General features: G+C 46.2%; 1 protein-coding gene across 4 annotated transcripts in view; it reads left to right on the top strand.

Annotated features, from left to right (window-relative positions):
• Positions 1-18,568, top strand: part of LOC138656345 (gastrula zinc finger protein XlCGF66.1-like) — a 324,260-nt gene extending 305,692 nt beyond the window's left edge. For 2 of the 4 annotated variants that reach the window (XM_069743689.1, XM_069743690.1), the window contains exons 3-4: positions 3,155-3,536; positions 17,722-18,568. In XM_069743689.1, the coding sequence (XP_069599790.1) occupies positions 3,155-3,536; positions 17,722-17,930 (591 nt within the window). In that variant the 3' untranslated portion in view covers positions 17,931-18,568. The remainder of the gene's footprint in view (positions 1-3,154; positions 3,537-17,721) is intronic. The other 2 variants (XM_069743691.1, XM_069743692.1) reach the window with 2 other exon arrangements.
• The last annotated feature ends 4,474 nt before the right edge of the window (positions 18,569-23,042 follow it).

The raw sequence follows: 23,042 nt of genomic DNA, 5'->3' as shown, positions 1-23,042 counted from the left end.
CTGTTGTGAGTGAGAGGTTGAAGAGGTGTGTTAGGGTTGGGATGAAGACCGTGGAAAGGTTAGGGATGAGGTGGGATGGGAGCGGGTCAAGCGTGCAGGTGGTGAGGTGTGATCTTGACAGGAGGGTGGAGAGCTGATCTTCTGTCATGGTGGAGAAGCTGGTTTTGGAGGAGCAGGGTTGAGCAGCTAAGAGGGGCAGTGGGAGCTGTGGGCCAAAGCTTTCTCTGATCGTGTCGATCTTCTGTTTAAAGAAAGAGGCGAAGTCATCAGCAGAAATGAGGGGGGAGGGAGGAGGTGCGGGGGGACGGAGTAGAGAATTGAAAGTGTTGAAAAGCTGTTTAGGGTTGTGGGACAGGGAGGATATGAGGGATGAGAAGTAAGTTTGTTTTGCGGCAGTGAGCGCAGACTTGAAGCTGGCGAGGGACTGCTTGTATGCAGTGAAGTGGTCGGCAGAGTGGGATCGCTTCCATCTCCGCTCAGCAATCCTGGAAGCCCGTCTCAATTCTTTGGTCAGGCTGGTCAGCCAGGGCTGCCTGTTAATTGTACGAGTTTTACTATGCATGAGTGGGGTGGCCGAATCGAGTGTTGTTGTTATTGTGGTGTTATAAAAAGTGGCAGCAGCATCTGTGTCATGAAGGGAGGCTATGTCTGTGAGAGGGAGAAGGGACTCAGAGAGTGATTGTAAGTTGAGATGTTTGAGATTTCTGCGAGGGTGAGTGAGTTTGTGGAGTGGGGGTTGCACACTAGGAGAGGAGAGGGACGAGAATGTCAGTAGGTTGTGGTCAGACAGGGGGAGGGGTGTGTTAGTGAGGTTAGTAAGGGAGCAGAGGCGGGTGAAGATGAGGTCCAGCGTGTGGCCATCTTTGTGAGTGGCCTCAGAGGACCATTGAGTGAGGCCAAAGGAGGCAGTCAGTGATAAAAGTTTAGAGGTAGCTGAGGTGAAAGTGTCAATGGGGACATTGAAATCACCCATGATGATAGTGGGGATGTCAACAGAGAGGAAATGAAGTAGCCAGGTGGTGAAGTGGTCGAGAAAGGTGGAGATGGCTAGTTCTGGGGGGCGGTAGATGACAGCCAGCTGGAGGTTGGAGGGGGAATAGATGCGGACAGAGTGCACCTCAAACGAGGGAAGAGTAGCGGAGGGTGGTAGCGGGATTGGAGTAAAGGAGCAGGTGTCGGACAGGAGCAAGCCAACTCCTCCACCGCGTTTGTTGCTGGGGCGAGGGGTGTGAGAGAGGTGGAATCCGCCATAGGAGAGCGCAGCTGGAGAGGCCGAGTCAGAGGGGGTGAGCCAGGTTTCAGTGAGGCCGAGGAAGGAGAGTTTGTTGGTGATGAAGAGGTCATGGATAAATGGCAGTTTGTTGCAGATGGAGCGTGCGTTCCATAGTGCTCCAAGTAGGGGGAGCGGGGGAGTGGGGGCTGGATGAATGGGTATGAGGTTGTCGTGGTTGGGAAAACGTGCGGAGGATCGTGGCAGGGGGTTAGAAACGAGTGTGGGGATGAATTGGGGAGGGCCGGGATATGTCACCAGCAATGAGGAGTAACAGACAGATCATTAGAAGGTGGGAGCAGGATAGGACATGATTGGCCGTGTGTGTCTGGATAAAAAGGATTGTATGTGGAGGAACAGTTCTGAGGGGAAGGTGAGATGGCTGGGGAGTATGGAGGAAGAAATGACTAGTTCCTTACTAGGAGGAGGGATTGCAGGAGATTGTAAGAAGGAAAGTAGTATGGGGGTGAAAGAGAAAAGAAACCGAAACATTGTAGTGGTTGGTGTTCTGTTACCTTCCAGTCAATTCCAGTCCAATTCAGTCTAATTCAGAATCATAATTAAAAAGATGTAATTTAAAAGATGATTTGCAGCAGACTGAGTCTATAGCAGACTCCTGCATGTGAATATATCCCCAGTTAAGGGCAATCAGGTGTGAATGAGGGGGTGGCTGGGTATGGGAGACCAGATGTAGAGAGTTAAGCAAAGGTCATAAAGTGAGGGAGGGGTAAGACTGACCACTCAAAGAGATGCCAGGATCACACAATGGGATACATGAAAACAGGTCATGGAAACAAGCTCATAGGTAAGAAAGCATACTAAAAGGATTATATGTGCTGCACCAAGACACTCAGGTCCAGGGGAAGCATAGAAAAGTCAGTGCAATATACAGAGACATTCAGAAGCCAGGGAGAGCTGGGTAAAGTCAGTGCATACCATGGAAAATCAATGCAGTATACAGAGATATTCTGGAGCCAGGGAGAGCTGGGTAAAGTCAGTGCATACCATGGAAAATCAATGCAGTATACAGAGATATTCTGGAGCCAGGGAGAGCTGGGTAAAGTCAGTGCATACCATGGAAAATCAATGCAGTATACAGAGATATTCTGGAGCCAGGGAGAGCTGGGTAAAGTCAGTGCATACCTGTGGGAAGAGGAGAACAGCTCGATTAGATGGTGCAGATGATGATAATATTGTAGTAGTGATGAGTAGCCAAATGCATTCTAGAATTCAGTCTAATTCAGAATCATAATTAAAAAGATGTAATTTAAAAGATGGAAGTTAAAAGATGATTTTCAGCAGACTGAGTCTATCACATGACCTCATTATCTACGGGAATAACAGGGGATATGACCGGAGAGGTGAGAGGTTCTGATGTCATCACATGACCTCATTATCTATGGGAATAACAGGATATGACCGGAGAGGAGAGAGGCTCTGATGTCATCACATGACCTCATTATCTATGGGAATAACAGGGGATGTGACCGGCGAGGTGAGAGGTTCTGATGTCATCACATGACCTCATTATCTATGGGAATAACAGGATATGACCGGAGAGGAGAGAGGCTCTGATGTCATCACATGACCTCATTATTTATGGGAATAACAGGGGATATGACTGGAGAGGTGAGAGGCTCTGATGTCATCACATGACCTCATTATCTATGGGAATAACAGGGGATGTGACCGGAGAGGTGAGAGGTTCTGATGTCATCACATGACCTCATTATCTATGGGAATAACAGGATATGACCGGAGAGGAGAGAGGCTCTGATGTCATCACATGACCTCTTTATCTATGGGAATAACAGGGGATATGACCGGAGAGGTGATGGACTCTGGAGATGTCTGTAGTGATATTATTAATGTCTCCACACTCAGGATTACATAGTAGTGAAGATCTCTAGTGATCGCTGTCAGGCCCCTGTGTCTGAAGGACGGGGAGGAACCCTGAGCCCAATCCTGGAGCCTCCACCTCACTCCCAGATACATGAGGAGATCAATGACCAGAAGATCCTAGAACTCGCCAACAAGATGATTGAGCTGCTGACTGGAGAGGTGACGCTGCTGGGAATGCTGGGACATTATACAGGACAGCACTGGAGGATTCTGGGTGATGACGGTATCATTGTGTGTCAGGTTCCTATAAGGTGTCAGGACGTCACCGTCTATTTCTCCATGGAGGAATGGGAGTATCTAGAAGGACCCAAGGATCGGTACCAGGAGGTGATGATGGAGGAGCACCGGCCCCGCACATCACCAGGTAATAGTCAGGACTAAATACACACGGCCTATAATTCTCTGTATGTAATAACGATGTCAGTCCCGTCTGTGTCTCCTCAGTTCTCTCCAGTAAAAGGACAACCCCAGGGACTTCTCCGATCATCGGGGACTTTTACAATATTTGTTTTGCAGATTTTGGATCCGGAAAAAGATCTGAACAATATTAATGGTCCAAAGAGAAATGTGTGGGGCAATCAGCGGTGTAAAGAGGAGACCCCTAATATGAGGGGCAATCAGCGGTGTGAAGAGGAGACCCCTAATGTGAGGGGCGATCAGCGGTGTAAAGAGGAGACCCCTAATATGAGGGGCGATCAGCGGTGTGAAGAGGAGACCCCTAATGTGAGGGGCGATCAGCGGTGTAAAGAGGAGACCCCTAATGTGAGGGGCGATCAGCGGTGTAAAGAGGAGACCCCTAATATGAGGGGCGATCAGCGGTGTGAAGAGGAGACCCCTAATGTGAAGGGCGATCAGCGGTGTAAAGAGGAGACCCCTAATGTGAAGGGCGATCAGCGGTGTAAAGAGGAGACCCCTAATATGAGGGACGATCAGCGGTGTGAAGAGGAGACCCCTAATGTGAGGGGCGATCAGCGGTGTAAAGAGGAGACCCCTAATATGAGGGGCGATCAGCGGTGTAAAGAGGAGACCCCTAATATGAGGGGCGATCAGCGGTGTGAAGAGGAGACCCCTAATGTGAGGGGCGATCAGCGGTGTAAAGAGGAGACCCCTAATGTGAGGGGCGATCAGCGGTGTAAAGAGGAGACCCCTAATGTGAGGGGCGATCAGCGGTGTAAAGAGGAGACCCCTAATGTGAGGGGCGATCAGCGGTGTAAAGAGGAGACCCCTAATGTGAGGGACGATCAGCGGTGTAAAGAGGAGACCCCTAATATGAGGGGTGATCAGCGGTGTAAAGAGGAGACCCCTAATGTGAGGGACGATCAGCGGTGTAAAGAGGAGACCCCTAATGTGAGGGGCGATCAGCGGTGTAAAGAGGAGACCCCTAATGTGAGGGGCGATCAGCGGTGTAAAGAGGAGACCCCTAATGTGAGGGGCGATCAGCGGTGTAAAGAGGAGACCCCTAATGTGAGGGGCGATCAGCGGTGTAAAGAGGAGACCCCTAATGTGAGGGGCGATCAGCGGTGTAAAGAGGAGACCCCTAATGTGAGGGACGATCAGCGGTGTAAAGAGGAGACCCCTAATATGAGGGACGATCAGCGGTGTAAAGAGGAGACCCCTAATATGAGGGACGATCAGCGGTGTAAAGAGGAGACCCCTAATATGAGGGACGATCAGCGGTGTAAAGAGGAGAACCCTAATATGAGGGGCGATCAGCGGTGTAAAGAGGAGACCCCTAATGTGAGGGACGATCAGCGGTGTAAAGAGGAGACCCCTAATGTGAGGGACGATCAGCGGTGTAAAGAGGAGACCCCTAATGTGAGGGGCGATCAGCGGTGTAAAGAGGAGACCCCTAATGTGAGGGGCGATCAGCGGTGTAAAGAGGAGACCCCTAATGTGAGGGGCGATCAGCGGTGTAAAGAGGAGACCCCTAATGTGAGGGACGATCAGCGGTGTAAAGAGGAGACCCCTAATGTGAGGGGCGATCAGCGGTGTAAAGAGGAGACCCCTAATATGAGGGACGATCAGCGGTGTAAAGAGGAGACCCCTTATATGAGGGGCGATCAGTGGTGTAAAGAGGAGACCCCTAATATGAGGGGCGATCAGCGGTGTAAAGAGGAGACCCCTAATGTGAGGGGCGGTCAGCGGTGTAAAGACGAGACCCCTACAGATCACCGCCCAGGTGAGTGGTGACCGCGGGATAAAAAGAGAAGTCGGATATTCTTCTCCGTCGCCAGCTCTTTAGTGTTTGTGTTCTGTTAATTTTTAGTTATATATTCAGACAAAATACAAATTAAATATGGTTGCAAAATACAGCCAGAATGTGGATGTGAAAGATACAAGAACTGTTTAACCCCTTAGTGACAGAGCCAATTTGGTACTTAATGACCGGGCCAATTTTTGCAATTCTGACCACTGTCACTTTATGAGGTTATAACTCTGGAACGCTTCAATGGATCCCGCTGATTCTGAGATTGTTTTTTCGTGACATATTGTACTTCATGTTAGTGGTAACATGTCTTCGATATTACTTGCGATTATTTATGAAAAAAACGGAAATATGGCGAACATTTTTAAAATTTTGCAATTTTCAAACTTTGTATTTTTATGCCCTTAAATCAGAGAGATATGTCACGAAAAATAGTTAATAAATAACATTTCCCACATGTCTACTTTACATCAGCACAATTTTGGAAACAAAATTTTTTTTTGTTAGGGAGTTATAAGGGTTAAAAGTTGACCAGCAATTTCTCATTTTTACAACACCATTTTTTTGTTAGGGACCACATCTCATTTGAAGTCATTTTGAGGGGTCTATATGATAGAAAATAATGAAGTGTGGCACCATTCTAAAAACTACACCCCTCAAGGTTCTCAAAACGACATTCAAGAAGTTTATTAACCCTTTACGTGCTTCACAGGAACTGAAACAATGTGGAAGGAAAAAATGAACATTTAACTTTTTTTTGCAAACATCTTAATTCAGAACCATTTTTTTTATTTTCACAAGTGTAAAAACAGAAATGTAACCATAAATTTTGTTATGCAATTTCTCCTGAATACGCCAATACCCCATATGTGGGAGTAAACCACTTTTTGGGCGCACCGCAGAACTTAGAAGTGAAGGAGCGCCGTTTGACTTTTTCAATGCAGAATTGGCTGGAATTGAGATTGGACGCCATGTTGCGTTTGCAGAGCCCCATGATGTGCCTAAACAGTGGAAACCCCCCACAAGTGACACCATTTTGGAAACTAGACCCCTTAAGGAACTTATCTAGATGTGTGGTGAGCACTTTGAACCCCCAAGTGATTCACAGAAGTTTATAACGTAGAGCCGTGAAAATAAAAAATCGCTTTTGTTTACACAAAAATGATCTTTTCGCCCACAAATTCTTATTTTCACAAGGGTAACAGGAGAAATTAGACCACAAAAGTTGTTGTGCGATTTCTCGATACCCCATATGTGAGGGTAAACCACTGTTTGGGCGCACCGCAGAGCTTGGAAGTGAAGGAGCGCCGTTTTACTTTTTCAATGTAGAATTGGCTGGAATTGAGATTGGACGCCATGTCGCGTTTGGAGAGCCCCTGATGTGCCTAAACAGTAGAAACCCCCCACAAGTGACCCCATTTTGGAAACTAGACCCCTTAAGGAACTTATCTAGATGTGTGGTGAGCACTTTGAACCCCCATGTGCTTCACAGAAGTTTATAATGTAGAGCCGTGAAAAAAAAAAAATCGCATTTTTTCTACAAAAATGATCTTTTTGCCCACAAATTTTTATTTTCACAAGGGTAACAGGAGAAATTAGACCAGAAAAGTTGTTGTGCAATTTCTCCTGAGTACGCTGATACCCAATATGTGGGGGTAAACCACTGTTTGGGCGCACCGCAGAGCTTGGAAGAGAAGGAGTGCCGTTTTACTTTTTCAATGTAGAATTGGCTGGAATTGAGATTGGACGCCATGTCGCGTTTGGAGAGCCCCTGATGTGCCTAAACAGTAGAAATCCCCCACAAGTGACCCCATTTTGGAAACTAGACCCCCCATGGAACTTATATAGATGTGTGGTGAGAACTTTGAATGCCCAAGTGCTTCACAGAAGTTTATAATGCAGAGTCATAAAAAAAATATATATATATATTTTTCCACAAAAAGGATTTTGTAGCCCCCAAGTTTTTATTTTCACAAGGGTAACAAGAGAAATTGGACCCCAGAAGTTGTTATCCAATGTATCCCGAGTATGCTGATGCCAAATATGTGGGGGTAACCCACTGTTTGGGCGCACGGCAGAGCTTAGAAGGGAGGGAGCACCATTTGACTTTTTGAGCGCAAAATTGGCTGTCGTGTTTGGAGACCCCCTGATGTACCTAAACAGTGGAAACCCCCCAATTCTAGCTCCAACCCAACTCCAACACACCCCTAACCCTAATCCCAACCCGATCCATAATCCTAATCACTAACCCTAACGATAATCCCAACCCTTACCCCAAAACAACCCTAATGTCAACCCTAACCATAACCCTAATCAAAACCCTAAATCCAACACACCCCTAATCCTAATCTCAACACTAACCTCAAACCTAACCCTAATCCCAATACACCCCTAATCACAACCCTAACCTTAACCCTAATCCCAAACCTAACCCTAATCCCAAGCGTAACCCTAATGCCAACCCTAACCCTAATACCAACCCTAATCCAAACCCTAACCCTAATCCCAACTCTAACCCTAACTTTAGCCCCAACCCTAACCCTAAAGCTACTTTCACACTTGCGTCGTTTGGCATCCGTCGCAATCCGTCATTTTGGACAAGAAACAGATCCTGCAAATGTGCCCGCAGGATGTGTTTTTTGCCCATAGACTTGTATTGCCGACGGATCGTGACGGATGGCCACACGTCGCGTCCGTAGTGCACTGGATCAGTGTTTTGGCGGACCGTCAGCACAAAAAAACATTCATTGTAACGTTTTTTTGTATGTCGCATCCGCCATTTCTGACCACACATGCGTGGCCGTAACTCCGCCCCCTCCTCCCCAGGACATAGATTGGGCAGCGGATGCGTTGAAAAACTACATCCGCTGCCCACGTTGTGCACAATTTTCACAACGTGCGTCGGTATGTCGAGCCGATGCATTGCGACGGCCCCGTACCGACGTGTGAAAGAAGCCTAACCCTAAATTTAGCGCCAACCCTAACTCTAAATTTAGCCCCAACCCTAACCCTAAATTTAGCCCTAACCCTAGCCTTAACCCTACCCCTAACCCTAGCCCTACCCCTAACCCTACCCCTAACCCTAATTTTAGCCCCAACTGCTCTTCTCCTGCCGGCCGGCAGATGGAGACAGATGGCGGGCGCACTGCACATGCGCCCGCCATTTTCTTTTGCCCAGAAGATGCCGGCGGCCAGGAGGAGCAGCAGGAGGATCCAGGGACACAGGTGAGTATGGCAGGGTCCCCGAATCCCCCTATTTCTCTGTCCTCTGATGTGCGATCACATCAGAGGACAGAGAATTACACTTAGCTTTTTTTTTTTTTTTTTTTGCGGTCGCCGGTAAACAGTTAATTACCGGCGATTGCAAAACAGGGGTCGCTAAAACCGACCCCCGATCATGCTCTTTGGGGTCTCGGCTACCCCCGGAGCCGAGACCCCAAAGATTCTCGCGGGGCCGGTGGTCGCACTGCGCATGCGCCCATTTTCAAGATGGCGGCGCCCACCGGGAGCCACGAGGAGCATCGGGAGAGATAGGTAAGTATTGGGGGGCTACCTGGGACCCCTTTTCTCTATCCTCCGATGTGCGATCACATCGTAGGATAGAGAAATTAAAAAGAGATCGCGTTTTCTTTTGCGATCGCCGGTAAACGGTTAATTACCGGCGATCGCAAATGCGGGGTGGGTTAAAAACCCCCCGAATCATGTTCTCTGGGGTCTCGGCTACCCCCGGCAGCTGAGACCCCGGAGAAAATCCGACTCTGGGGGGCGCTATTTACTTTTTCCACAGCACCGTTAATTAACGGCGCTGTGGTTTAAGTACCCTTAGCGGCCGCCGTTAAAAGGCGTATCGGCGGTCGCTAAGGGGTTAATGTCTGCTGTTGTTTTATAGCAGCATTTATCTGGGATTGAAAGAGAAATAAGAACTGTATGTAGGGGTGAAAAAACTATGGAAACAGTTGCACATTTTTCAAGAACGCCTCTTTTCCTAAAATCTGAAAGCTCCTGAGAAAAGTTGTCCAAACGATAGTGAATACATTTTGAAGTATAGACTGCTCTAATGAGCGTTAGTGGGGCCTCCTACACATGAAAAACTTACGGAAACCAAATCTTTCTGTGGAAATGGCCAAACATTTTCTATTTGGAATATTCTTTTTATGTAGGGTAAGGTAGATAATGTACCGAGAAAGGCAGTCACAGCTTGCCGAGTACATTGTTGCAAATTTGTATGCTCCTTTTTGCATTTTATTCCAGCATGAGTTTTATTAAGATAAGCGAATACGATGTCAATTTTAGATAAGAAAAGCCATTTGTTCTTTGTACATTACAATTCCACTCTTCCTCCATGCATTGTAAAGCCTCATAGTTGTCGGATAAATGATCATCTGGTCGACAGCTTCTTCTACCGAACTCAGCATACACCGAAGTGCACTAACAGCTCCTAAAGGACATCATAAATTATATGCAGGCTTGGACTGGCTCCTCCGGTGGGCCCACGTGCACGAATGGGTCACCACCCTCTTATATAAGCAGCACTTGACACTTTATAATTGAATCATTATGTACGGACACAGGCAGCATCTTATTAATTGAACAATCTACCCAGTTCATTGTTATACAAATTTGTGATTAAGGATAATGTCACATTTGCACGTAGTTGAAAAGTGGGGTTCTGGAGATGGTTCTTCGTGGGCCAGACACTGATTATGTGTCATATACAGTGCCGTACATTGTAATGTGTGTCCTGAAGCCAAGTCCAGATATGATAAATCCAGTACATACTGTATATCCACAATAACAGAATCCATGAGCCCTGTATGGGCCTTTGTAGCATTCTAGATCCTATAAAGACGTACGTTTCACCCTCTACTGGTACTAGAAGTACTTCACCATCTTATTAAATGGTGCAGGTTTTTTCCTTGCTGGCAGTGCAAGGGTCAATCTGTCAGCTCTTTAATGTTTGCCACTCCCCTCTACTATACATGATCACCTTTGGAATTGTCAGTGCTAGCTCTCACTGCCTGGTTTGGAGTTGGAGGTGTAGTTCTTGTTTGGAGATTTGTTATTGTTGCTCAGTTTTTTTTGTGTGCACATCCTCATCCTCTCCTACTTGGTTTCTCCTTCCTTTTACTCCCGTGTGTTCCACTCTGTTGTTTAATGAGTGTATTTTATAAGATTCTTATTTTCATTTATCTCTGTCCGTCTTCCCTTGTTTGTCTGGTTAGTGTTCTCCTACACACTTTGGCTTCTCACCTTCCTGGGTGGGGGAGGGAACAGATAAGGGTTGATATAGGAGCACAGCAAAGCACGTGAACCAGGTGTCTCATTCTTCAAAAGTAATCCAAGGAAACAGGGATAGTCTAGAGCTCCCCTATTTTTAGGGACCTGGTTAGCGCCCACAGTCACAAGGTATTTCGTGACATTAACACTGGCCCATAACTTTTTTGATCCATCATGGATCCGGCGGCTGCTCTGACAGGTTAAGTGCAGCCACTCAGCTTGGCAGACTTGCGCCCAGTTGTTTGGCAACCCCTAACACTTCAGGCTTAGGGCTCTCGGGCAACCCTTAGTTGAGCCCAAGATCACATTGCCAGATAGGTTCTCTAGGAGTTGGGATGTTTGTTGTTTTCAGGGAAACCTGTAAACTTTATTTTATATTACATAATCACTACTCAGGTACCGAGGAGCAATGGGTGGGGATCGCCTGGGCATTTTGTATTCCGTGTGACTCTGTCTCTTCAGACGGTTGAGGATTTTTTTTCAGGCTCTGGGTCATATATACGATGACCCCGACCTTGTTTCTCTGGCCGAATCTAAACTGTGAGCTTCCGCAGGGAGACCGGACAGTGGAGGTGTATTGCTCCGAGTCTCGTAGGTGGTCCAGTTCTGTCAAGGGCTTTCTGTGAGGGTAAAGGATGAAGGCGGCCATGTCTCTGGCTATCCAGGTGGACTGCCGTCTTCAGCAGAGACATAAACAGACACCCCAATTTTCGAGGGATCCGGGGTCAAGGGAACCTAGGGCTTACTCAACCAAAGAACCAATGCATTTGGCGGGAATGGCTTGTTTATTTGTCCCACTGCAGTTTGGCATACAGGGGAAGTGTGTTTTGTTGGTGAGAAGGATCGTTTTGTGGGTACTTGTCCTTCCATACATAACCGCAAACAGCCACGAGAAAAGTAAGGAGCCCGGGTTGTGGGTAAGTTAACAACCCAGGTGTATATATTTCCTCTGTGGTAAGGTCACAATTTTTTTACCAGCCAAGATCCATTTTGGTAAAATTAAAGTGGTTATTTAAGCCTTTCTAGACAGTGAGGCAGTGTTTTATCAGATTAATGCCAGGTTCGTCCAGGACAAGGGTCTCAAGACACATAAACTGTCTAGTCTATGCCCACAATTGCCATTGACTCTGTACCCTTGAGCCAGGGGTATTTTACTCAGGTCATTCGAATGATACATCTGCTGATAGGGGCAATGCACTCAGAATTAATCAAGTGTTATGTGCTAGATAGTTTGCCCTCTCCTGTGGCATTTGAACTACCTTGGCGTATGCTGAACAATGCTGTAGTGGACTGACAGACTCGGGAGGTGGTAAAGTGGAGCGAGTATTGTCAAGGACACTGGTTGGGCACCCGGTTAGCCAGGGTGGATACCCGGTCTCTGCCGGAATACCTGTCTGACTTCGGGGATGTGTTTTCAGAACAGGGGTGTCAAGACCTCCTTCCTCATAGTCCTTATGATTGTGCTATTAATCTTATTGATGGGGCCATTATCTAATATTCAATGGGGCTATTATATAATGTTTCTGTTCCAGAGAGGCAGGCCATAAAGGTCTACACCATGTTCCAAATTATTATGCAAATTGGATTTAAGTGTCATAAAGATTTAATTGTTTTGTTTTTCAAAGAAACTCGTGGATGGTATTGTGTCTCAGGGCTCAATGGCTCACTGAAATCAATCTTAAACACATGTGATAATTAGTTTTCCAGGTGATTCTAATTAAAGGAAAACTACTTAAAAATGATGTTCCACATTATCAAGCAGGCCACAGGTTTCAAGCAATATGAGAAATAAAAAGGATTTCTCTACTGCTGAAAAGCGTTAAATAGTGCAATGCCTTGGTCAAGGGATGAAAACATTAGATATTTCACGAAAACAGAGTGATAATTAGGGTTGAGTGAAAAGGATCGGACAAATTGAAAAATCTCCGACTTTCGGCAAAGTCGGGTTTCATGAAACCCGACCCAATCCTAATGTGGGATCGGCCACGAGGTCGGCGATCAGCGCGCCAAAGTCGTGTTTCGTATGACGTTTTCAGCACAATTTCTCAGCCAATGAAGGAGGATGCAGAGTGTGGGCAGCGTGATGACATAGGTCCTGGTCCCCACCATCTTAGAGAAGGGCATTGCAGTGATTGGCTTGCTTTCTGCGGCGACGCAGGGGCTATAAAGGGGCATGCACGCCGACCGCCATCTTACTTCTGCCGATCTTAGCATAGGGAGAGGTTGCTGCAGCTGCATCAGAAGAAGGGATATAGTTAGGGAGGGAAGATTAACCCCGAAACTGCTTGTGCTGTAGCGATTTCCACTGTCCAACACCACCTTTTCTTTGCAGGGACAGTGGAGTTTATATTTTTGTGCATCAGCTCTGTAGCTTATTAGGCTGCCTTATAAGGCTCCCTGATAGCTGCATTGCTGTTTGTACGCCGCTGTGCAAACCAACTGCTTTTTGAAAAGCAAAAATCCTGTTGCTCCTTTCTGCACAGTTATCTTGTTTATTTGACCACTCCACACTTTTGTGTGCAGCAGTCCTTTTTATTGCTGGCTGCCAAACTTGTCCTGAGCTCATTGTAGGGAGATTGAAATTGTACTACAGTCCTTGTATTTTTTGATATATCTTCCAGCCACGTTCTGCCACTAACATTGTGTAGTGAAATACACTGGGCCTGAGTTTGGGTGTATTCTCCTCCCCAAAAAAGGGAGATTTAAATTGGCACTAAGTGGATCTACGTCAGTTCTGTTTGTCGTATATCTTCCAGCCACGTTCTGCCACTTACATTGTGTAGTGAAATACACTGGGCCTGAGTTTAGGTGCAGTCTCCCCCCCAAAAAAGGGAGATTTAAATTCTCAACAAGTTTATATACACCTACCTTGTTTTATAGTACCATATAACGGTTGTTATTTTGGTTACATTTTCCCAAAAATGAGGAAGTCTGGTGGAAGAGGCCGTGGGCGGTCGTTGCCAGCTGGTAATGATGGTGGTAGTGGAAAAAGCAAAATAGCACATAAGGCTCGAGGTGTTGAGCCAGCGTCATCGTCTGGCTACACAAGGCCTCAAAGGCTCCCTTATCTGGGAGTAGGAAAACCGCTTTTAAAGCCGGAACAGCAGGAAAAAGTTTTGGCTTTCCTTGCTGACTCAGCCTCTAGCTCTTGACCCTGGTAATGTCGAGCAGTTGGGGTAGATAAACAGCACAAACCTTCCCTTTTAATAACCCCCCCCCATAACCCATGCCCTCTTACCCCTAAATAAAGACTCAAACTACATATTCTTTTGGAATAATGTCGGCCACTGCAGCCTTTTTATTTAAATACAAACAAACATAATAAATTATAACATCCAATAACTTTAAACTAGGAGGGGTCCTTGGAGCTCCCATGGATCTGGTGATCAAACACACAGCACAACGTGAACGTTACCAAAACCAAATTACTCCCAGCCGATACCGCCTGGCTCAGGAGCACCAAAACCCCAGCGGGTTCCCTGTTCACGTTACAATTCCCGGGGAACCGACCACCCCCGCCGGAACCCCCCAAGTCACCAGATCCAAAACCAGTTTTAACACAAAATAACGGGGAGCCATAAGCCAATGAATCCCCCCAACCCAATTTCCATCAACTCCAAGGACTCCCCCCAGCCACCACAACGAGGGACTTTGAAACCTTAAAGACCTGAGACCCCACCACTCCGAAACGCTATGGCCTTCTCCACACCTTCCTGCAGCCCAAGTGCCCAAAAATCAATCCCAACGGCATTCAGAAGCACACCGTCTGCCAGCCAGAACGCCCCGTCACCTTTTTCCAACTCAAAATGCCTTACGGCTACTCCACCATTCCTGGCCACAAACGCGGACACCGCTCTGTTGACCTTGATCCTGGCCTTATTAAGTTTTTCCAAGGACCGCATATTCCTCCACCGTTTTCGCGGTACAATCTCCGACCAGACCACCGATATCCCCGGATATAACCGCCACAACCGCAACAAGTCCTGCTTGATGTCCTTAATTAGTTCTCTAAATGGGCGCATACCCAAATCATTACCTCCCACGTGTAGCACCAAAATCTACGGTGACCTGTCCAAAACTACCGCAGCATTGATCTCCTTCAGCACCCTGTTCCAGGACAAACCTCTAAAACCAATCCACCGGACCACTGCTACCGACCGATCGAAACCGAGTTGTCTACCCTTCGACCGTACGTCAGCGCGCCGGGCTCCCCAATGCACATAGGAATGGCCGAAAATCCACACCAAAAACGGTAAGGAACCTAAAAATACAAACACAAAGTTCAATCCACCACCTAAAGACCGCGATTTATCAAAACGAACCTTTCCAGGACGAAAACACACACCCCCACTTAACACCTAACATAACTGCGATATCTATTCGACTTCCATCTCCCAATACGCTTGATAGCCTCCGCATCCAAACCTCCCGCAGCCGCATCCGTAGCTGCCCCAATCCGAAAGGAATGAGGAGTAAAACGCGAATCATCCAACCCCAATACATCAAGCGCTCTCTTGAAAATCATCTGAAACTGATATCTTGACAAAGCAGAACCGTCCTCATGACAAAGTAAAGATCCCTCCCTGCGAGGCCCTAGCCCCCAAAAACTTTTCAAACAACTAACTGGGCACATCAGTGAACCAACTACCGCACCCAACTCAATTTTTCTACCGCGCCCCATCTGATCCGTCTTGGATCGACGCAACCAGAACTCCACACGCCCTTCAGACAAGAGAACATCCCTTGCCAAAACTCCCCCAGCTGTATACTTATTAGGAGACACCAGTTCACTAATTCTCATTGCACCAAAATATGCCAACGAGAAAGCCAAACTGAAAAGACGTTGTTCAAACAGTGACCCACAACAGTCCCCCAAAATCTCACCCAATCGCTCCAACATCGCAAAAGACACGGGACGCCGGGAATCCAACCTACCATATTGTCTCCGGAAACCTTTTACGGCTTGCCTCACCAGGAAAGCTTTAGACAAATCACACTGCCCCCTCAATTTGAAACCAAACGCCAAAGCCGCCAGCAAGCGTGATACCTTCGCCCACGACCAACCCTCATCCAAACCACGGCTAATCCAGGACAACAAAATCCCCACCTGATCATCAGCATTACCTCCACCCGGGCAGGATGCCAAGACCCCTTCCCAAGAAGACCAAGCCATCTGATAAGCCTCCCATGTTTTGGGAGCCAACGACGACCTTATCAGATCTTCAGCATCCCCGATGCCACGAGCCAAAGGTCCGCTGGGCAATCCAAACCGATGGTTTCTGCCTCCGGAGCCAAAGACCGGAAACGCTCGAACTGGAAACGAGAAAGAGAATCAACTAACGACCAACCACTAGATTGGGCACGGGGAATCACCTCACGGAGTCATTTCCATGTGGTGGTTGCAATATTTGCCCCTACATGGTTGCAGCTGATAATGTTACCCTCCCAATGTTTCCAGGCACTTTAAACCTTATTCAAACTGTCGCTCGAGGAATCTACTATATTGTCTAATTCTGTCTGTTTGTAATGGAAATCCCGCGTCCCTGATTGGTCGCGCCAGCCGCACACGATCAATCAGCGACAGGCGCAGTCATAGTGTGTCAGTCACAGTGTGATGTAGTTCAGTCACGTTTACTGGACAAGTTCCATCAGTCACAGTGCCATGCAGTTCACTCACGTTTACTGAACAAGTTCTGTAAGTCAAAGTGCCACATAGTTCACTCACGTTTACTGAACAAGTTCTGTCAGTCACAGTGCAATGCAGTTCAGTCACGTTTACTGAACAAGTCCTGTCTGTCACAGTGCCACATAGTTCAGTCACGTTTACTGAACAAGTTCTGTAAGTCACAGTGCCACATAGTTCACTCACGTTTACTGAACAAGTTCTGCCAGTCACAGTGCCACATAGTTCAGTCACGTTTACTGAACAAGTTCTGTCAGTCACAGTGCCACGCAGTTCAGTCACGTTTACTGAACAAGTTCTGTTAGTCACAGTGCCATGCAGTTCAGTCACGTTTACTGAACAAGTCCTGTCTGTCACAGTGCCACATAGTTCACTCACGTTTACTGAACAAGTTCTGCCAGTCACAGTGCCACATAGTTCAGTCACGTTTACTGAACAAGTTCTGTAAGTCACAGTGCCACCCAGTTCAGTCACGTTTACTGAACAAGTTCTGTCAGTCACAGTGCCACGTAGTTCAGTCACGTTTACTGAACAAGTTCTGTCAGTCACAGTGCCACGTAGTTCAGTCACGTTTACTGAACAAGTTCTGTCAGTCAGAGTGCCACGCAGTTCAGTCACGTTTACTGAACAAGTTCTGTCAGTCACAGTGCCATGCAGTTCAGTCACGTTTACTGAATAAGTTCTGTCAGTCACAGTGCCACGTGGTTCAGTCACGTTTACTGAACAAGTTCTGTCAGTCACAGTGCCACGCAGTTCAGTCACGTTTACTGAAGAAGTTCTGTCAGTCACAGTGCCATGCAGTTCACTCACGTTTACTGAACAAGTTCTGTGAGTCACAGAGCCACGTAGTTCAGTCACGTTTACTGAACAAGTCCTGTCTGTCACAGTGCCACGCAGTTCAGTCACGTTTACTGAACAAGTTCTGTCAGTCACAGTGCCACATAGTTTAGTCACGTTTACTGAACAAGTTCTGTCCACATATTTTAGAATACCCGATGCGTTAGGATCAGGCCACCATCTAGTGTGATATATATTCTTATCTGTCAATGCCCAAAGATATACAGTATGTGGGACAAAGTAGCCAAGAAATCAAACGCAGAATTCAGCAGCACATTTCCAATATAGAACACCATGGGAGTAGACATCACAAAATACGTGTAATGATGGTGGACCAGGTTATTGGCAACATTCGGGGTGGGAATCCAACTAAGGACCTCCTTCGCCGGGAGTCCCGTTGGATTTTCAATTTAAAGAGCATGTCCCCTGGAGGTCTAAAGGAGGAATTCTCGTTTTCTGGGTTCTATGGTTAAAATACACACCATAATTATATGTCTTTTTGTTTAGTTATATGGCTCATCTCTATTCTATTTCTATTTTTTTTAGATATACCCTGGACCAGTAGACATTGGTATTCGTTGTTCTGTGATGGAAGCACATTCACTTTCCCTGGAGAGGATTTACATCTTACTCTCACCTTGGTGCTTGCTTGGAGTATTATGGCTATTTTCATCAGAGAATTAGGCTGGGTTCACATTGCGTTATGGGCGCCCGTTATACGGACTACGTTACACCGCGGCATAAACACGGTGTAACGTAGTCCGTTAAGGCCGCCATTAATTCCTATGTGGGATGCATCGCACAATGGGCGTGCGCTAGGGATGTGCCGTCATTGAGTGACGGACCCTGAGACGCGGGCTGCAGCGTTTCCTAGTCCGTCACTGCTAGCGCAGATAGAGCTAGCAGATGCTCTATCTGCGCTAGCGTGCTGCCATACCGGCACTTGCATCAGCAGCCCGTTAACGTATGTGTTGAACGGGCTGCTGTAAACGCAATGTGAACCCGGCCTTATTTTCTAGTCATCAGATCTCTTTCCTGAAGCGTCTATTCACAGTACCATATCTTCATTTATGTTTTTTTGAGTTTTCCTTTATTCTAATTGTTCAGCTGGGTCCGACACTTATCTAACAAGTGTTTGTTTCCTATATTCTGGATCATTAATCGTGGATGATTGGCAGTTCAGTACGACTTGAGACTTATGTATATGTACCATGTATTGTCATGGGCCAGCCTCCTCGATTTGTTTCAGATTTTTTTCCCTGCATTTTGACCTTTTTCATCTATTTATAAAGTCATGTTTAGTCTCGGGCAGTTTGTTGAAGGAGACTTTCGGGTTTCTTTTTTGTATTTTTGTATTTTGCCTAATGGTTCAATAAAGATTCAGTATGCATTATACAGTGTGATAGTTATTAAATATTCTCATGTGGTTCTGTGTTATCTTACTCTATTACATCATCTATCTCTTTATTATTATTTTATTATTATTTTTTTATATTTATTTTCATTAACTTTATTATATACAGTACAGACCAAAAGTTTGGACACACCTTATCATTTAAAGATTTTTCTGTATTTTCTTGACTCTGAAAACTGTAAATTCACACTGAAGGCATCAAAGCTATGAATTAACACATGTGGAATTATATACTTAACAAAAAAGTGTGAAACAACTGAAATGATGTCTTAATTCTAGGTTCTTCAAAGTAGCCACCTTTTGCTTTGATGACTGCTTTGCACACACTTGGCATTCTCTTGATGAGCTTCAAGAGGTAGTCACCGGGAATGGTCTTCCAACAATCTTGAAGGAGTTCCCAGAGAAGCTTAGCACTTGTTGGCCCTTTTGCCTTCACTCTGCGGTCCAGCTCACTCCAAACCACTGTAGAGGCCAGGTCATCTGGCGTAGCACCCTATCACTCTCCTTCTTGGTCAAATAGCCCTTACACATCCTGGAGGTGTGTTTGGGGTCATTGTCCTGTTGAAAAATAAATGATGGTCCATCTAAACGCAAACCGGATGGAATAGCATGCTGCTGCAAGATGCTGTGGTAGCCATGCTGGTTCAGTATGCCTTCAATTTTAAATAAATCCCCAACAGTGTCACCAGCAAAGCACCCCCCACACCATCACACGTCCTCCTTCACGGTGGGAACCAGGCATGTAGAGTCCATCCGTTCACCTCTTCTGCGTCGCACAAAGACACGGTGGTTGGAACCAAAGATCTCAAATTTGGACTCATCAGACCAAAGCACATATTTCCACTGGTCTAATGTCCATTCCTTGTGTTCTTTAGCCCAAACAAGTCTCTTCTGCTTGTTGCCTGTCCTTAGCAGTGGTTTCCTAGCAGCTATTTTACCATGAAGGCCTGCTGCACAAAGTCTCCTCTTAACAGTTGTTGTAGAGATGTGTCTGCTGCTAGAACTCTGTGGTGTTGACCTGGTCTCTAATCTGAGCTGCTTTTAATCTGCGATTTCTGAGGCTGGTGACTCAGATAAACTTATTCTCAGAAGCAGAGGTGACTCTTGGTCTTCCTTTCCTGGGGCGGTCCTCATGTGAGACAGTTTCTTTGTAGTGCATGATGGTTTTTGCAACTGCACTTGGGGACACTTTCAAAGTTTTCCCAATTTTTCGGACTGACTGACCTTCATTTCTTAAAGTAATGATGGCCACTTGTTTTTCTTTACTTAGCTGCTTTTTTCTTGCCATAATACAAATTCTAACAGTCTATTCAGTAGGACTATCAGCTGTGTATCCACCAGACTTCTGCTCAACCCAATTGATGGTCCCAACCCCATTTATAAGGCAAGAAATCCCACTTATTAAACCTGACAGGGCACACCTGTGAAGTGAAAATCATTCCCGGTGACTACCTCTAGAAGCTCATCAAGACAATGTCAAGAATGTGCAAAGCAGTCATCAAAGCAAAAGGTGGCTACTTTGAAGAACCTAGAATATAAGATATATTTTGAGTTATTTCACACTTTTTTGTTAAGTATATAATTCCACATGTATTAATTCATAGTTTTGATGCCTTCAGTGTGAATTTACAATTTTCAGAGTCATGAAAATACAGAAAAGTATTTAAATGAGAAGGTGTGTCCAAACTTTTGGTCTGTACTCTATATATGTTTCATTTTTTTATGTTATATATTTTTTTCATTTTCTTTCTTTTTCAATAATTTGTGCCTTCACATGCTTTTCACCCTTCTTTATTAATTTAATTCATTTAATTTTTTAGCCATTTTGTGCTTCTGTGTATCGCAATCATTGCCGATGCATATTAGCCTCATAGTTGATATTTTCTGTGCTATCTTTCTATGTTTAGTCCATATATTATTCAATCTATTTATATCAATGAATAATTGCAATATAGTCGCTCAGGCTCACCTTTTTTATGTTGATAACAGATATACTGCGCGTACGCTAACAAATTCATTATGTGTTTGTATTTTACTGTCTGTCTGATCCTGGTGTTGCTAGGTGACGGCGCCCGCGCTTTTGCGGCTTTGTTTTGGGCCTGTGCTGCTAGACACAATTCATAGCGCGACCCGCGCACGCGTCACGTGGCAATCTCTGCATGCGCGATTGTACTTTCAACTGACTTTATTGACTATTGACGACAGACGGACACTGACAAGATGGCTGCTACCATGTGCTTTCTGTCTGCTCCCTTGCCAGCCGGCTTTCTCTCCAGGTGATTAACTTACTAATTGATATGTTTGTATATATATACACAGTATACAGTGGGGCAAAAAAGTATTTAGTCAGTCAGCAATAGTGCAAGTTCCACCACTTAAAAAGATGAGAGGCGTCTGTAATTTACATCATAGGTAGACCTCAACTATGGGAGACAAACTGAGAAAAAAAATTCCAGAAAATCAGATTGTCTGTTTTTTTATCATTTTATTTGCATATTATGGTGGAAAATAAGTATTTGGTCAGAAACAAAATTTCATCTCAATACTTTGTAATATATCCTTTGTTGGCAGTGACAGAGGTCAAACGTTTTCTGTAAGTCTTCACAAGGTTGCCACACACTGTTGTTGGTATGTTGGCCCATTCCTCCATGCAGATCTCCTCTAGAGCAGTGATGTTTTTGGCTTTTCGCTTGGCAACACGGACTTTCAACTCCCTCCAAAGGTTTTCTATTGGGTTGAGATCTGGAGACTGGCTAGGCCACTCCAGGACCTTGAAATGCTTCTTACGAAGCCACTCCTTCGTTGCCCTGGCGGTGTGCTTTGGATCATTGTCAGCTGGTACTCCATTACTGCTGCCTGCTGCTCACACAACCGCTCCAACATATGTAACGTTGAATTCTACCTGGTGGGTAGGTCACATATGATGCGATGTTCCGGAAGGCGGAATCAGTGCTGCAGAGCTGCAATGCGCGATCTTGCCATGCTGGAACGCCGCAAGTGAGCACACTCAAGGCGGACCTTGTGCAGCAGTGCATCAAGATCCGGATAGTCCCTCAAAGAACTCTGCACGACCAAGTTGAGCACATGTGCCAGACATGGGATGTGAGTGAGATTGCCTAGGCCCAGAGCTGCCACCAGATTTCGGCCATTGTCACACTCTACCATGCCTGGCTGGAGATTCGCTGGCACAAACCACACGTCGCTCTCCTAATTGATGGCATTCCAGAGCTCCTGTGCTGTGTGGCTTCGATTCCCCAAAGAAATTAATTTCAATACGGCCTGTTGACGTTTGGCCATGACTGTGTTCATATCGGTCGTAACAGGTAAGCCTTCACGGTTCCATGTGGAGGTAGACTGTGATGGCTCCTGCAGCAATGATTCAGAGGAACTGGAGTATGAGGAGTCAATGTGTACAGACTGGATTCCTGCAATCCTTGGAGTTGGCAGAACATGTACAGCGCCACTCTCAAGATCTGTACCCGGCTCCACAACAATTACCCAATGGGCAGTGAGGGAAAGGTATCCTCCCAGTCCATGGTTACTGGTCCACACATCGGTGGTCAGGTGGACCTGGCTACTGACGCGTTTAGTAGCGCATGTTTAATTTTTCCCTCCACATGCTTTTGCAGGGCAGGGACGGCTTGCCTGCTGAAATAAAAGCGGCTGGGCACGTTGTACTGTGGGACTGCCAATGCCATGAAGTTACGGAAGGTGTCAGTCTCCACCAGCCTGAATGAGAGCATTTCAAGGGACAGTAGTTTTGCAATGCCTGCATTCAGAGCCTGTGCTCGGGGGTGATTTGCTGAGTATGGGCGCCTTTTCTCCCATGTCTGTGCTACCGATGGCTGTAGAGGCCTCCTGGTGTAGTCTCACCGGATGCTTCCTGTCGCCCCTGTGCAGTATTGGGGGCCCCTTTTCTTTTCTGCCCTGTGACCCCTGTATGTGGAAGGGAGACCTGTGTATCTAATAGTTTAACAAACCTTTCTCTCGTTTAGTACTGGGCCCTGTCCTGGGTTCAACCACCGGAGGGAGCCCAAGAGCAGAATTCACAACAGGGGGCTGCCTATCCTTTGGGGATCTGCTCTGAGGCAAGATAGTATTCCTATTTCCACCTTTAGGGGTATTTAGTTCTCCGGCTGTGTCGAGGTGTCTAGGTTTTGTTAGGCACACCCCACGGCTACTTCTAGTTGCGGTGATAAGATCAGGGTTTGCGGTCAGTATAGTTACCACCTACTCCAGTGAAAGTTTTCATGCTGCTCCAAGGTAACCTGATCATAACAAAGCTCCCTCTGTAGGACTGTGGGTTTCGGTAACTGCGGCCTGCTCGCGGCCTTACAACTTATTTTTTCATGTGGACCTTCTGCTGCATATCTGAGTTCCAGCACCATTAGCTGGTTCTTTAGCAGTCAATCTTGAATAGGTCCCCCTGGGTTTCAGTACTGTCAGCTGGTTC

This window comes from Ranitomeya imitator, unplaced genomic scaffold, assembly GCF_032444005.1.
Source record: "Ranitomeya imitator isolate aRanImi1 unplaced genomic scaffold, aRanImi1.pri SCAFFOLD_317, whole genome shotgun sequence".
Taxonomy (NCBI): domain Eukaryota; kingdom Metazoa; phylum Chordata; class Amphibia; order Anura; family Dendrobatidae; genus Ranitomeya; species Ranitomeya imitator.
Note: the sequence above shows the minus strand (reverse complement) of the source record. Positions and strands in the feature narration are given on the sequence as shown.